The 14,734-nt window shown below is 35.3% G+C and overlaps 1 protein-coding gene across 5 annotated transcripts in view; it reads right to left on the reverse strand.

The window, feature by feature from the left end:
• The window catches only part of SLC41A2 (solute carrier family 41 member 2), a 125,457-nt gene that overhangs the window by 54,300 nt on the left and 56,423 nt on the right, over window positions 1-14,734 (reverse strand). For all 5 annotated transcript variants that reach the window (XM_045467148.1, XM_045467145.1, XM_045467146.1 and 2 more), the window contains 3 exons: window positions 12,394-12,465; window positions 10,067-10,211; window positions 6,052-6,198 (listed from right to left, as the gene is read on the reverse strand). In XM_045467148.1, coding sequence (XP_045323104.1) covers window positions 6,052-6,198; window positions 10,067-10,211; window positions 12,394-12,465 — 364 coding nt within the window. The remainder of the gene's footprint in view (window positions 1-6,051; window positions 6,199-10,066; window positions 10,212-12,393; window positions 12,466-14,734) is intronic.

A 14,734-nucleotide genomic window follows, 5' to 3' on the forward strand; every position in this document is an offset into this window, starting at 1 on the left:
ATGTGGTATATTTACACATGGAATATTATTCAGTACTGATTCATGCTACAACACAAGCGAAGCATACTCATTGAAAGAAGCTGGATATAAAAGGTCATCCATTTTAGGGAAACGTCCAGAACAGACAAGCAAGCAAACCCGTAAGTAGATAGATTACTGGTCACAGGGGCTGGGGAGTGACAGCTAACGGTTTCTTTATGAGGTGATGAAAATCTTCTGGAATAGAACATAGGTTCTATTAATAATAGGTTGCACAATCTTATGAATGTACTAAAAACCACTGAACTGCACACTTTTAAAAGGTGAATTAATTCAGTGTGGAATATAAATTGTATCTCAATTTTCAAAAATTCTAATAATGAAAAAAAAGGAGAGGCAACTACAGTCTTCAAAAATGTCAATGTCCTGGGGTGTCTAGGTAGCTCAGTCGGTTGAGCACTTGACTCTTGATTTCAGGCTAGGTCATGATCTCAGGGTCATGGGATCAAGCCCTGCGTCACCACTGGGTGTGGATCAAGCCTGTTTGGGATTCTCTCTCCCTTTCACTCTGCTCCTCCTCAGCTTGCAAATGTATGTGCTATCTCTCAAAAAAAAAAAAAAAGTCTCTGTCCTAAAGACAAAGAAAAAATATATACATACATATATATAAAAACATATAGAGAAATAGAGACAAAGAATAAAAAACAAAGTAAATGGGGTAAAATGTTAACATTAAGTGAATCTGAGTCCAGGGTATACAAGATTTTTAATACTATTTTAATTTTTGCAACTATTTTATAAGCTTAAAAAATATCTCCAAGTACGAAGAAAATGTAAACATTAAAAAAGTGGGAAAGCCATGATAAAATAAAAATTACTAAAACTGATTTACTATAAATCATTACTATCTCAATTTCCTGAGAAACCTAACATGCCCATTCCCACCAAATTATGATTATATAGGACCTTCCTATCTTTTCCCTGGCTAACATCTAACCCAATTCTGATGGCTAAATATAAGAAAAGAGAAGTCTCTAAAACACTTCTCTTTGTGGGATATATTGGTGTTTTAAAGATGTCATAAAATTAAGGAATTATTTTCAGAAAACCATGAGTGACACAATTGGTGAGAAAAAATGGTCAATTAAAAGCCAACTGTGAACTTCTGCATTAATACCAAAATCTAAAATAATGTCTTCCTTCTATAGGAAATACATTTAAATAATCCTAGTCAAAATGATATTTTGTATTAATTTCTGGGTAGATCACAATGGGTGTTTTAGTAGGCTGAAATCCACATCCTAAACCTAGAACCTATGGATATTACCTTATGGGGCAAAAGAGGCTTTGCAGATGTGATTAAGTCAAGTGTTTTGAAATGGAGAAGTTACTCTGGATTATTAGGGTGAACCCAAAATGCCAGAAGATCAGAGACAAGCAAAGGAATTTGCCCCCAAAATCTCCAGAAGAAACCAGCCCTGCGGACACCTTGATTTTGGCCCTGTGTGAGTCACGTTAGACTGTTGGACTCCAGAACTGTGAGAAAATTGATTTCTGTTATTTTAAGCCACAGAGTTGGCGGTAATTTGTTCCAGAAGCAATAGGAAATGAACACAGGTGTTCAGATAAAGCTCTGCAGAATTTGAAGCCCAATAAATGTCTGTGTGCATTAGTATTGACCCTGTGATATAAGTTGACCAGGGAAAAGTAGGGATGAACACAGCTCAAGTGGTTCAAATTGCTGTAACACTGAACTACCAACCATAACAGCCACCTTTTGGACTCATGGCTTTCACCTTTTATTAGACTGTTGGTGGCATTTTGCAACTACTGTCACGTAACTTCATTAATAACATCCATTATTCTTACCCTAAATTTTTTTGAAATATGTAACTGCTCTGAGTGACATTTTTATATGGCACCTGTTTCTGTGTGAGCAACAAAGCAATGGGCTCTGTAAGCTGCCGATTTTTTAAATGCCCTCTGTTATAACTATCAGAATTTTCTCACTAACTTGACCTTCCAGTAATCATTCTAAACCAAGACGGTGCTGAAAATACCTGAAGAAGAGTGACAGGCAAGACAGATTTAGATTCTACTCATATCACCACTCATAGCAAGGCCATGATATTCTAGAATGTCTTGTAAATAACTAGCTGGCATCCCTGTTAGCTTCCAGACTGAAGCAACCTGAGGCTGACTGTTATTGTCCTTATGGCTCCAACTAAGCCATCTTTTAAAAGTTAACCTCGAAGAATGAGAAATCAGTCAACATTGTGCTCAAATCTTGTCTAAAGAAGAAAAGTTGACAGTTTCTCAAATCAGTAAAATCACGTACATACAAGAATTAGAGAGCCATGCAGTTATAAACAACTGATAAACATTTTTAAAATCCTCTTAAAAGTATGCAAACAAGAAAGAGAGGGCAACAATCACTGTGTATAGATGTTTCGGTTACTGGCCTAACATTATTCTTTTAATAGCTTTCAAAAGTTACTATTATTCAAACATTACTGTGTGAATGAATAAATACCTTTATATTTTCTCAGTAAGTCATACTAAAGCATATCATAGTCCAGAGCTTAGATTACTTTCTAAACTAACTTTCTATTTTCTCTTCTATTTCGAGACCTTTCCTAGCCATTTTCTGCCATTTAAATTTTTTCCTTAGGGATATTAATCCCCCTGATACTTTCTGCTAAGGCAAGATATTCTTCCAATATTTCCTTAATACCATATGCACAAAAAGCTATAATGATCCATAAAATGCAAAGAATGTCAGAAGTATCAGTGTAATGCTACAGGAATCCAGAGGAGGAAAAGATCAGTTAACATTAGGGACACGTATGAATTTAGCATTGAAAAATGAAAACTGACTGGCCTTAACGGAGGGAAAGGGAACAATGTAAGAAAGAAAAGAGAAAAATCATGGACAGTGTATGAGAATTGGTACTGGCTGAGTCTGGCAGGAGTAACAATCACAGGAAAGTTTCTGCTGACTCCCAGAGGCCTAAACACCAGGCTAACATAAAATTTCAACTTTGTTAAATGAGCAGCAAAAACTTAGGTGACTACACAAAATAAAGTCAATAGGAACAAACAAAGCTCTGGGCTCATTTTGTCCTTTTAGGGGAGAACTGGAGCGGTAAAAAGAGGGAAAATCCCGTCTTTACTTCGAACATCAAAAATCAGCAAATTTTATCAGGACCAAAGGAAAAGTAACACATTGAATTAACATAGAGTGAGCTTCAGTACATGCATCAAAACAAGCAAGACAAGAGGGGAGCTGTTCAAAGTCATTTCTAAGTATCCAAAATTAGAGGTGGGGAACTAACTCAGGCTTTTTTCACAGCCCAGTCAGTTCTTTGGGACCTATGGAACCCATGGCCTCTATTCGTAACAGAAGCCCAGGGCTGCCATGAAATCCTCTTATCTCTAAAGACTGCTAAGTGTTTCCAATGTAGCTCAAGAATTAAACTTTGTTTCCAAGAATCAGGTATCTCAGCAGGATGAATGGGGCCTCAGAATTTAAACGAGACTGTTCCTAATCTTTATATCCTGAATACCACAAATACTATAATGATCTTATGAGGCCCCCTAGTGCTCACAATGTAGACATGTTATAATCCAACACTGACCCCAGAAAAACCCTTCACTGTTACATCAACTATGGAATCAATCAGCAGCCCATCAAAAATAATAATAATAATAATAGTATATATATATATAGCACTTTAGGGAAATAAGTGACAGGTAAAATGTAAAGAACCTATTTTGATTAATTCATCTTGAATTACTTTGAGCTAACTTTCACAAGACAAGTAAAGGCCCAGAAAAGCCTAAGCAATGTTTAACAATAAAATTATTTCTCAAAATAGAAATCATTCTATTTTGCTTTTTTTTACTCATCTAGCTAAACTACTAATGTATCACATACAACCCTCAAAATAGTGAAAGCTTTAGATAGTAACACATGATTAAGTCTTTTGTAAGAAGTTCATCACTCGAGTGATTTAAAAAAACACACACACACTTTATTTTAAGTCAGTACACATTACTTTCCCCAAAAGTTGATTTATCTTCTGCAATATCATAATGTTAAGTCTGTATCACTGTAACAATTGTAATATTTGTTATGACATTCTTCAATAGCATTCTCTTGCTTATTTTCTTACTACTGGGACTTTGATTGAGGAGATACCAGCAGCTGGGAAATGTGTTACAACTGACTTCATGTTAATTTAGGTTTCCAAGTCTGAAAATAATGTACCTTTCTTTTTGTGTATATAAGGGAACCCATCCAAGAACCACTACCAACCTTCCAGCCCCATCCCCACCCCACCCTCAAGGGTCTTGGCAAGACCGATGGAATAATACTAAGAAACCCTTTACCCCCTTGTGCTTCCCCTTTCCTTTCTCTTACCTCCTCCTCACAGTGGGAGAGACTGGTCTAATTGGTAAGACTAGGGAAAGGGGCACTAGCCATGCCTAATTCATCTCCTTTTTCTTTTGGGATCCAGGCTATTGATGACCGCCTCCTTCCCCAATGCAGTTAATCTGTTCCTTTGGGGAGGTGAGGCCTCCAAGTCGTCCAGCTACCTGCCTGTGAACGGGTGAAGGAGTCTAATAGAGTAGGTAAGTGAAGAACATTAAGTCATGTTCTCTAAAACTAGCCAAAGCTAGTATTTCAATCCTTGACTTCAGTATGAATTTCTAAACTGTATAATAGAGAAAAATATGACCAGTTATCACTCCAACAATATGAACTAAAGAAGATTATCCTTTTAATAACATTACTCATTTTCTGTACTTTACTTGACTGGGAGAAAGAAGGATTGAACATTAATTACCCTGAGCATACTTGCACACACGTCATTCCTTGCATATTTCACAATAATGAAAACCCAAGACCTATGGGAACAAGATCTTACATGGAGGTCATTGATCATTTATTGTCTTCTACCTTACATCAAGTGGACACACGTCATCTTCTAAGTGAGAAGACTCTTCCTTGAACACATACATCATGTTTTATTGACTAATTTCATGCCACTCATTAAATAACTTAAGGTAATTTTATATACTAAACAAAGCTTCCCTTAATATCTCCAAAAGTAGTAAAACGCCTGCCTTGGTTAGGTTAAATAAAGTCTTTTCTTTAGTCCAAACACATATATGAGATCCTTACTTCTTCAAACCAAAGGTACTTTAGACTTATACCATAAACTGTATAGAATTCATGGATCATATGAGGATATATGAATAAATGTTTGCTTCTGGTTCAGCTTATAAACTATCTTTTTTTTTTCTTGTAGAATTCTGTGGGTTTCTATTCTCTTTTACTTTTTTCAATTTGGCATCTAAAAATAAAACCATAAACAACTTTTAGCACTAAACCAATGCTCACAAATCATATTCATTTACATTAACAATAATCCCAAAGTACAAATTTGCATTAAAAGGATTCATTAGATTCCATATGTAATCTATTACTATTATCAGGAATCTTATATAAGATGTCTCCAACTTCACACAGCATTCAGGCTCATTTTCATGGTGACTTTTTAGTTGTTAGTAATTGCCATGTTGGTTTCTGATGGGGGGGGGGTGGGGACAATCACGAAATTTCTAGCACTGTTCTAACCTTATGCCCTGGGACACTAGTACAATGCATATATCAGAATACTGAGGGTTGACTCCTCACTGGCTACACACTTAGTGAAAGGGCAGAATTCATAGAATACTAGGCCCGTGGTCAACTTTCCTACCAGTAGGGAGTAACGTGAATAGCCTCTACGATCCACAATTTTCTCATCTGAAATTAGAGATGATAATCCTTATCTTATAGAGTTTTAAACTCCATAAAAAGAGGGAAAAAAATGTGAGAAAAAAAATATATGTGAACCACAACACATAGTAGGTATACAACAAATGGCAGTTATTGTTCTAATCAGTCTCAACCAGAGTTCTACTGCAGGTGAAGGCCACCAGGGGTTCACAGCATTGTTGCAACAATTACTTATTTAAAGAGACTCTGAATAGCACATTATATTTAATATCAAGGCAACTTACCCAGACAGGAGTACAAACCCTGACTTATCCAAGCTAATATGGCAAGAGTTATGAGGTCACCAAAACTAGCAGCAATGGGGGTAGCAACGTTATCAGGATTTATGCCAGTCTTCTTTGAACCAACAATAACCCCAACCATTATTATTCCTGGAAGAAAGAAAACTCATTACTTTTTATGCTATGATTTAGAGAAAATCAATCCCCTAAATACTGAAATATAAAAGCTAGACAAACAGTGAGTACATCATTTCCAGTTAGACTGCTTAGATAAGCTGACTAAAGCAAACAAAACATTTTACTCTAATGCTCTGGCAAAATGCCTTTCAACAAATTCCAAGTAGGGATCATAGAAGATTTGAGAAGTTCAGTGTTACATTTAGAGAACTGAAAAGCTACTGTAAAATAACATTCAAGCTGAAGTTTCAAATTTAATAACATGTATGTCTTAGATGTAATGTATATTTGTACCAAACCCAAAGATTTTATGTTAACCCTCAAATAAGGAATGAAAATATCAAAGAAAAGGTGATTCGTATTTATATGCACAGCAATTGGGAAGAAGACCAACAAAAACAGCTTTGTCTACATGGTGGTAGCCAGAATGCTTGCTTCATTTTATTATTTAAAATCGTTGAAGTATTAAGAGGGAAGTAATTAAAATTTGAACACTGGAGACCAGAACACAAAAAGCAGTCTTTATAAAGGATATTCTTTAAAACCAAAGTTTCTGTCTATGAACTTCCAACTAGAGAACAGAAGATGAAAATACGACTGTGTACTTATACTCCTAAATATCTGTTTTCTTGAATCATAGAAATGGGGAGGGGGATTGATAACATTTACATCCATACTCAATTGTATAGATTTTCTCATGCCAACATTTAGAGGATGCAGTGCAGAGAATATTTAAGATTAGTTCACTTATATGCTAACCATAAACCAGTATGGAAGCCTAAAAATGGCTATAGGGGGAAAAAAAAAAAAACCCAACAGAATCTCACTGCATTTTTAGACTGAAAATGACTCAAAATGATTTTATTCTAGCATTACTCATTTTATAGATAATAAAACTGAGGTCTTGGGAGTAGAGCTTAAATTCTTGTTGAAGGTCACAGAGCTTGTAAGTAACTCTAGTTCCATGTTTTCTACTACCCCAATAAAGCCACAATTATTAAAAGTAGAATCTCTGTCTTGCTTCAAATAATTTCTCACCTCTTATATTCTGGAGATATTTTCAATCTATAGACTTACCTTTCCCATAATATCATTGTAAAAAGAAAAAAAAAAGCAATAGAAAAGTTTTTAAAATGTATTATGTAATAATCAAGATGTGCTCACATAGAATCTTTTTTTCAAAGTCAGCACATTTAAAGATCAACATGGAAAGTTCTCCCAGGACAGGATGCCATCCATATCTTTTCAGCTGAAAACAAATATTTTGCCATCATGGGCCAGCGGAAAGAGCTGGGAGTCAGGAAACAGGTTTTAATTCTGATTTTCTGCAAACAAGCTGATGAAATTAGATAAGTCACCTTACCTGAGTCAGTTTTCTCACCTACAAAAGGTGGTTAATAGTATCTGCTCTCTCTACATATAAATGTCCAACTATCATAAAATTAGAACACACATTGTTCAAAGTAACAAGCTTTAAGCACATGTATTTTAAAAGTCTGAATTCTTATGATTTTGAAAATCCTAGGCAATACCAATAGTTTTTACTGAAAGCTTTTAAACAATTATTTCTAAATGAAGCAAGATTAGAAAACAGAAACGAACTTAAGGTAAAAGAAGCTAATGCTTTGACTTTTTTTTAAGTGTTTCTTTATTTTTGAGGGGGGGAAGGGGCAGAGAGCGATGGGGACAGAGGATCAGAAGCCGGCTGTGTGCTGACAGCAGAGAACTCATTGCGGGGCTCGAACTCACAAACTGTGAGATCACGACCTGAGCCGAAGTCCAACGCTTAACCAACTGAGCCACCCAGGTGCCCCAAATTTCTTTTAACCAGAAATTAATTTCCCAATAGCTTAACTTCATCCCACTTTGGCCAGTGTTAACACCACTGAATTCTGGTAATTCTATATATAGACAAGAAACTACCCTTAATAAAAGTACCAAAACAAAATGCTTGAAAATATTTTGGAAGTCAAGTCTTAATCTTAGTAAGATTCTCTAAATTCCCAGAACCTAACCAAAAAAGTTAGCTTAACAGTTTTATAATCACCTGACGTGAGAATTTTCTATTTTTCACCTTGCTGGTAATATAAGGGTAAGAAGATGACAATTGTAAAATAAAAATGATTGTAATTTCATAATAAGCTAGTTCTCTAGTGTTAAGTTCTTAATAAATACAAAGAATGATACCGCAACTGAAAAGTTTTAAGGTAGTTAACTTTTTTTAAGTTTATTTATTTTGGGGGGGGGAGGGGCAGAGAGAGGGGGAGAGAGAGGGAGAGCCCAAGCAGGCTCCATGTTGTCAGCTCAGAGCCTGATGCAGGACTTGATCCCACAAACTTGAGATCATGACCTGAGCTGAAATCAACAGGTGGATGTTCAACCAACTGAGGTACCCAGGTGCTCCAAATGTAGTTAATTTTTAAAACTTTCTGGCTTTTTAAAAGTCTAAAGCCAGTAATATACTGTGCTGAGCATACGGTTATATTTGTATTGCCACAGAATTAGTAAAAAAAAAAAAATTTTGAAATCTGAAACTTTAAAAAATTTTAACAGAGGGACTGCTTTTGAAATTCAGAATTCCTGGAATCCTTGCTACTCAAATGACAAGCCAGTAAATCCTCTGCATGATTTCCAGAAAGGAGTTTCTCAATTAATTTAATTTATAGAAACTAATGAATTATCTATTTTCTTGATCTCATTCGGGAACTCTACCAGAGTACCTAAGGCCAGGAGACAACCTCAGAAAGCCTGTTCTACATTAAGGTTTACATACAACAAATATAGGTATTTGTGAAATAAGATATTTTAGAAGTTTGTAGATAAATTTTCTCTCCTTCTTGCACTCTTGGTGGGAATGCAGGCTGGTGTGGCCACTCTACAAAACAGTATGGAGGTTCCTCAGAAAGTTAAAAATAAAACTACCCTATGATCCAGCAACTGCACTACTAGGTATTTACCCAAAGAATACAAAAGTCCTCCTTCAAAGGGATACATGCACCCTGATGTTTTAGAAGCATTATCTACAATAGCAAAACTATGGAAACAACCAAAGTGTCAATCAACTAAGGAATAAAGAAAGAAGATTATGGTATACATATATATATACACCATATATATGTTTTATATATATATATAAATACATATATTTATACATATAAATATATGTATTTATATATATAAATATATAAAATATATAAATATATAAATATATAAATATGTATTTATATATAAATATATGTATTTATATATATAAATATATATATTTACATATATACATATATATGCTTTATACACACACACACACACACACACACACGCACACACACAATGGAATATTACTCAGCCATAAAAAAGAATGACATCTTGCCATTCACAGCAACGTGGATGGAGCTAAAGAGTATTAATGCTAAGCTAAATGGGTCAGTCAGAGAAAGACAAAGTATGATTTCACTCACATGTGGAATTTAAGAGATAAAACAAAAGAGCATAGGGAAAAGAGAGAGAGAAAGACAAACCAAGAAACAGACTCTTAACTACAGGGAACAAGGTGGTAGTTACCAGAATGGAGTTGGGCGGAAGGATGGGGGAAACAGATGAAGGGCATTAAGAGTACACTTATCACGGTGAGCACTGAGTAACGTACAGAAGTGTTGAATCACTGTATTGTATGCCTGAAACTCATATGACACTGTATGTTAACTGGGATTTAAATAAAATTTAAAATTTTTTTATCTGCGGTTCTTACAATGAACAGGTATCATCTCAATAAAAATAGTCGACATGGAAAATAAATTATTTGAAAGCGAAGGACGGTACAGTAGCCATTTCTAAATCCACTTACCCTGCAGAAGAGATGCAATGAAAGCAGTTGCCACACTGCTAGAGCACAAGAGTATGGAATGGTCAAGATAGTATTTCCCCTCTGGAATCCAGCCCAGTATAATTGCTGCCACAGCTGCTAGAAAACCAACCACTGTTGCCTGAACCTAAAAAAATTTTTTAGAAAGTCCAACTGAATTATTCATTTCAAAACCAGTTTTTACTTCATTATGTAAATATGCATACCAAAAGTCAGAAGAAAGGATTGCATCTGGTCACTGAGCCGCATTACCTTTTGAAGAAGCCACTCTATTTTGGTTTTAATATTCCCTAAGGCAGTGAGTTCTCGAACTGCCACGATCTGGTGCCAGTGGGTATGGAATGGGGTCCAGGCATCTGTTTTTATGAAGCACCTAAAGTGACTCTGACGGTCTAATCCACAGATCATCTACGAAGATACCAACCTTAAGACTGAAACTGAAACGTGTACCCAATCCACACGACTGAAGTCTGACTTCAGAGGCAGTGCTGGTAAGAGACTGGATTTTGTGATCAAATGATAAGAATCTGACTCTTGGCTATATCACCTAATCTTGTGGCAAGTTATTTAAATTCATTCACCCAGCAAGTACTTATTTAGAATCTACCACGTAGGAGGCGCACTATCCTAGGTCTTGGGATACACAGTACTCAAAATAGATTTATTCCTTGTTCTCCCCCAGCTCTTATCTATTTTTTAATGAGACATTTAAAGAATCTTTGTAAAGATTCTCTTCTTTATGAAAACACAGTTGTGCTAAATATTTGAGAAGAATTTCTAGGTGCTCACAGACTCTCTGAAGCCAGTCCATGTACTGGAATCCAGAGCCATCTCTGGCTCCCATCCTGACCAACAGCTGCAGGGAAGGAGGATGACAAGGGAAGGGTACAAAGAACAGAAGGAAAAATTAAGCTGAGATAGAAGTTATTAGAATGATGCGACGAATAATTTATACTACCACTCTTACTTAGTAAGAGTTCAGAACATTAAAAGACTAAAATGCAATATACTTTCAACTTTTAATTTATAGTACCTTACTTGTTGTTAAATACTTTGATTATTAACCCTGCCTAGGTTCCTACAAGTTCAAGCTAGAAAAGATCACAGACATCTCTAATGCAATACCATGGTTTAAAAGAAGGGGGCCAGGAAGCCCAGAAAAGTTAAGTAAATTAACAAAGTTTACGCATCTGGTTAACGTTAGAGTTCAGATTAAATCACAGATTTTCTTATTTCAAATCCTGTGATCTTAGAAGCAGCTAGACAAATATTTCTTTTAAGCCCACATTCCAAAAATCATTTTATTTCTATGTCTTTGAAATACATTACATGAAATTACTTTTCTGCAACCATGCCTCTCAACGTGATGTCCTAATTGAGCTAACATTAAAATAGTGAGTGTTCCCTAAGCCCACTTGCTGGAGAGTTACTAGAGGCTGCAGTCCTGTGTCTTGGGCATAGTAGGAAGTAGTGGAAGATGAAGAGACATTCACCTGAGATCAGAAGGAGCTGTAAATAATCCATATATAATCCATGATTTAGTGTATATGTAACTGACAATTTAATGTGTTCATTTAGATGAGCTCGAGTAACATTAACAGATTAAGAAAAACTCAGTTTAAATAAATACATAACCATAATACATAAAAGGTTAAGTTTAATTTAAAAAGATTTACTTTAAAAAAAGTAGAAAAAAAAGTACCTAAACAATGACGTGCTAAATATTTATTTGTACAGTTATTAACTCAAGTACTCAAATTCTGGCTCTCTTACACACTTATGATTAAAAATTTATATATATATATTAATATATATATATATATTAATTAATATATATATATTAATTACATGTTTTTCAAATTTGGAAGAACCTGATCAATTTCTAGAGAAAGAAAACTTTTCAGCAGTCATGGGTATCCATTTACTCTATCACTTTTTCATTGTACTAAATTGTTTTGAACCCCCTGAAACAATTAAAAAAAATTTTTTTAATGTTTATTTACTTTTGAGACAGAGAGAGACAGAGCATGAACAGGGGGAGGGGCAGAGAGAGAGGAGACATAGAATCCGAAGCAGGCTTCAGGCTCTGAGCTGTCAGCACAGCTGACACGGGGCTCGAACTCACGGACCGTGAGATCATGACCTGAGCCAAAGTCGGACGCTCAACCCGACTGAGTCACCCAGGTGCCCCAAGCCCCCTGAAACAATTAAATGGTAGTTTTTATAGCACTAATATTTATTCCATTCTTACAGGTAATACCCAAGATGTATAAACCCAAGATCCATAGGCAAATATCTGCATCACTTACCTGCTTTAAAGCCAAGTTGCCAATTATTAGGTTCCACTTTTCAATGGGTGAATCCATCTTCCCGATATTTACCTGTTAAGATAGATACTTTCACATATCACTGACTAATCATATGCTTTCAACTCTGTTTTAGCAGCGTATGAAATCTTAAGCCAAAGATAATTCTTTAGTAAATCTGATGAACTCACATTTTTGCTTAATATAAATCTGATTTCACTACCAGCCTTGAATCTCACATTTAGCTTGCCCAATACGTTTAGGGAAAAAAAAAACACTTTTTTTAAATTTAACTACTAGCCCACAAGAACTAGCGGGCCAGTTAATACTATCCATTTGCCCACTGTTTACAACATCATCAAATGTCATCCTAACATGCCAAATTTTATGTACTGAAGCCCAATAGGAATAATCACATAATTCTGAGCTGCTAGCATTTTATTCCACATCATGAAACTAGTCTAATTTGAAGAATTAGTGACCAGAAAACCCAGGATTAAATAAGTCATTTATATGTACATAATTTATATTTGAGCCATGACTAAAACACTTAGCAATAAAAAATTCATTCAGTTCACATATAAATTTTCATTGTGTATTTCACTATTAAAATTTATGTATCTTTCTGCTAAATGGAAGAATACCCTCTAAAAAAATATTATTCAATTGCTCTATATGCTAAATCATTACTTCTCAACCATTTAGGACTCAAAACACGTATATCCAAATCTGTCGAGTTTTTCTAATGCAATCATTTGGAAAGCAGTGAACAATGTTTATTAAAAAAAAAAAAAAAAACATACCAAGTTGGGTTTCAATTATTCATCATCTGCTTGGTCATGGAAGGTTAAGTGAACGGGTAAGGTAGGAGATACATAAGGATTGTTATTTACCAGTAGAGTTTAGCTCACTGGCTTTAGACCAGAAGATTAAGTGCTACATCAACATTTCCACTATGAATTTGGAAAACAGATTCTATTCTCGACCCTCCTTCTGGGATCTAGTCCCAAAGTATCCAGCAATGCAAATATTAAGATTTCTCAGTTTTTCAGTATAACTATTCATGCTGTCTTTATTTGCAGATTTCTTTCCTAAGCCTGGAAATCTACATTATTCATGAAATTTGTGTTTGTAGCTCTAACAACCTGAGTCTTTCCTCCAGTGAGGCAGAGGTAATGTTTAAAGAGTGAAATCCACTTAGGGTTTAATATTCAGGAAATAGGCATGACAGAAATTAGTGTTAGTTTTAGTAACTTTTAGAAAAAAAGTCTATAGGTATAAGAAGCAATCTAAAATGATTCCATGAAAAAGTAGAAGATGTGAAGACTCCAGGATTACTTGATAGTCAGGAGAGGTAGAGACACACATATACTAAGGTCTAGGAAAAGGTCAAGAAAGGGGAGTCACAGAATGAATGAGTGCTATGGATTAGCTATGCCACTGTGCCAGATTCACTTGTACCATTGCCACAGTTCCTGCTAAAGCCTGAAGCTACCTTCCTCAAAATCCTCTCCCCTAGAGCTGCAGGTTACAGTCTGCCAGTGGCAGGAGTTTGCCTAAGATTTGGAAGGCAGAAGTGAAAGAGAGCCATTATTTCTGTAAGGTTTTGGTAATCAGACATGGTAGGCATCCAGATGTCTACACTGCAATACACCCATAGCTTTCTTCCTCTTCTCCAGTGCTTCAGGTTATTTCTCCGACCCTTCCATCACAGATCTCTCCTTCTCCCCCATTTGTGTAAGCCCAAATTGCTCTATTAAATTCCTTATTGCTCTCTATAAATTCCAATATATACCAGGGCGGTTCTAGTGAGCAAACCCATATTGAAAGAACAATGTCACGCTATTCAATTGCTCTGTTTTGTAAATGATGAAGATCACAATTTCTAAGTCCCTTCCAGATCTATAAGTCTCTAAATCTATAGTTCTTTTAGTCTAACATAAATAACAAGTTAATGTATGATATGAAATAAAATATATTTCACATTTTATGAAATATAATTTATAATGAGAAATCACAATGTGTTATGTGAAATAAAGCAGAATATATTCACAAATAAAAATCACCTTTTTTTGTTTTTAATTATAAAGCAAAGAATTTTAGAAGGATAAAAAAAAGACGAGAGAGAGAAATGTTGATCCAAATTTAACCATGTAGGGAAAATACTTATGGTACGGGCGTGCATTGGAATGGAAGTGGGAGTTTGGCAGGAAACTGAAAATTGACCTGTGCTGTCCAAGAATTGGGCTGACCTAAGATACTGGCCAGTGGCCTAGGATCAGCATGAATCATCTAAATTTTTCCAGAGTAGAGAGGAAGAATCACAAAGTGTTCTGTTTAAAGG

Source organism: Leopardus geoffroyi, chromosome B4, assembly GCF_018350155.1.
Source record: "Leopardus geoffroyi isolate Oge1 chromosome B4, O.geoffroyi_Oge1_pat1.0, whole genome shotgun sequence".
NCBI lineage: Eukaryota > Metazoa > Chordata > Mammalia > Carnivora > Felidae > Leopardus > Leopardus geoffroyi.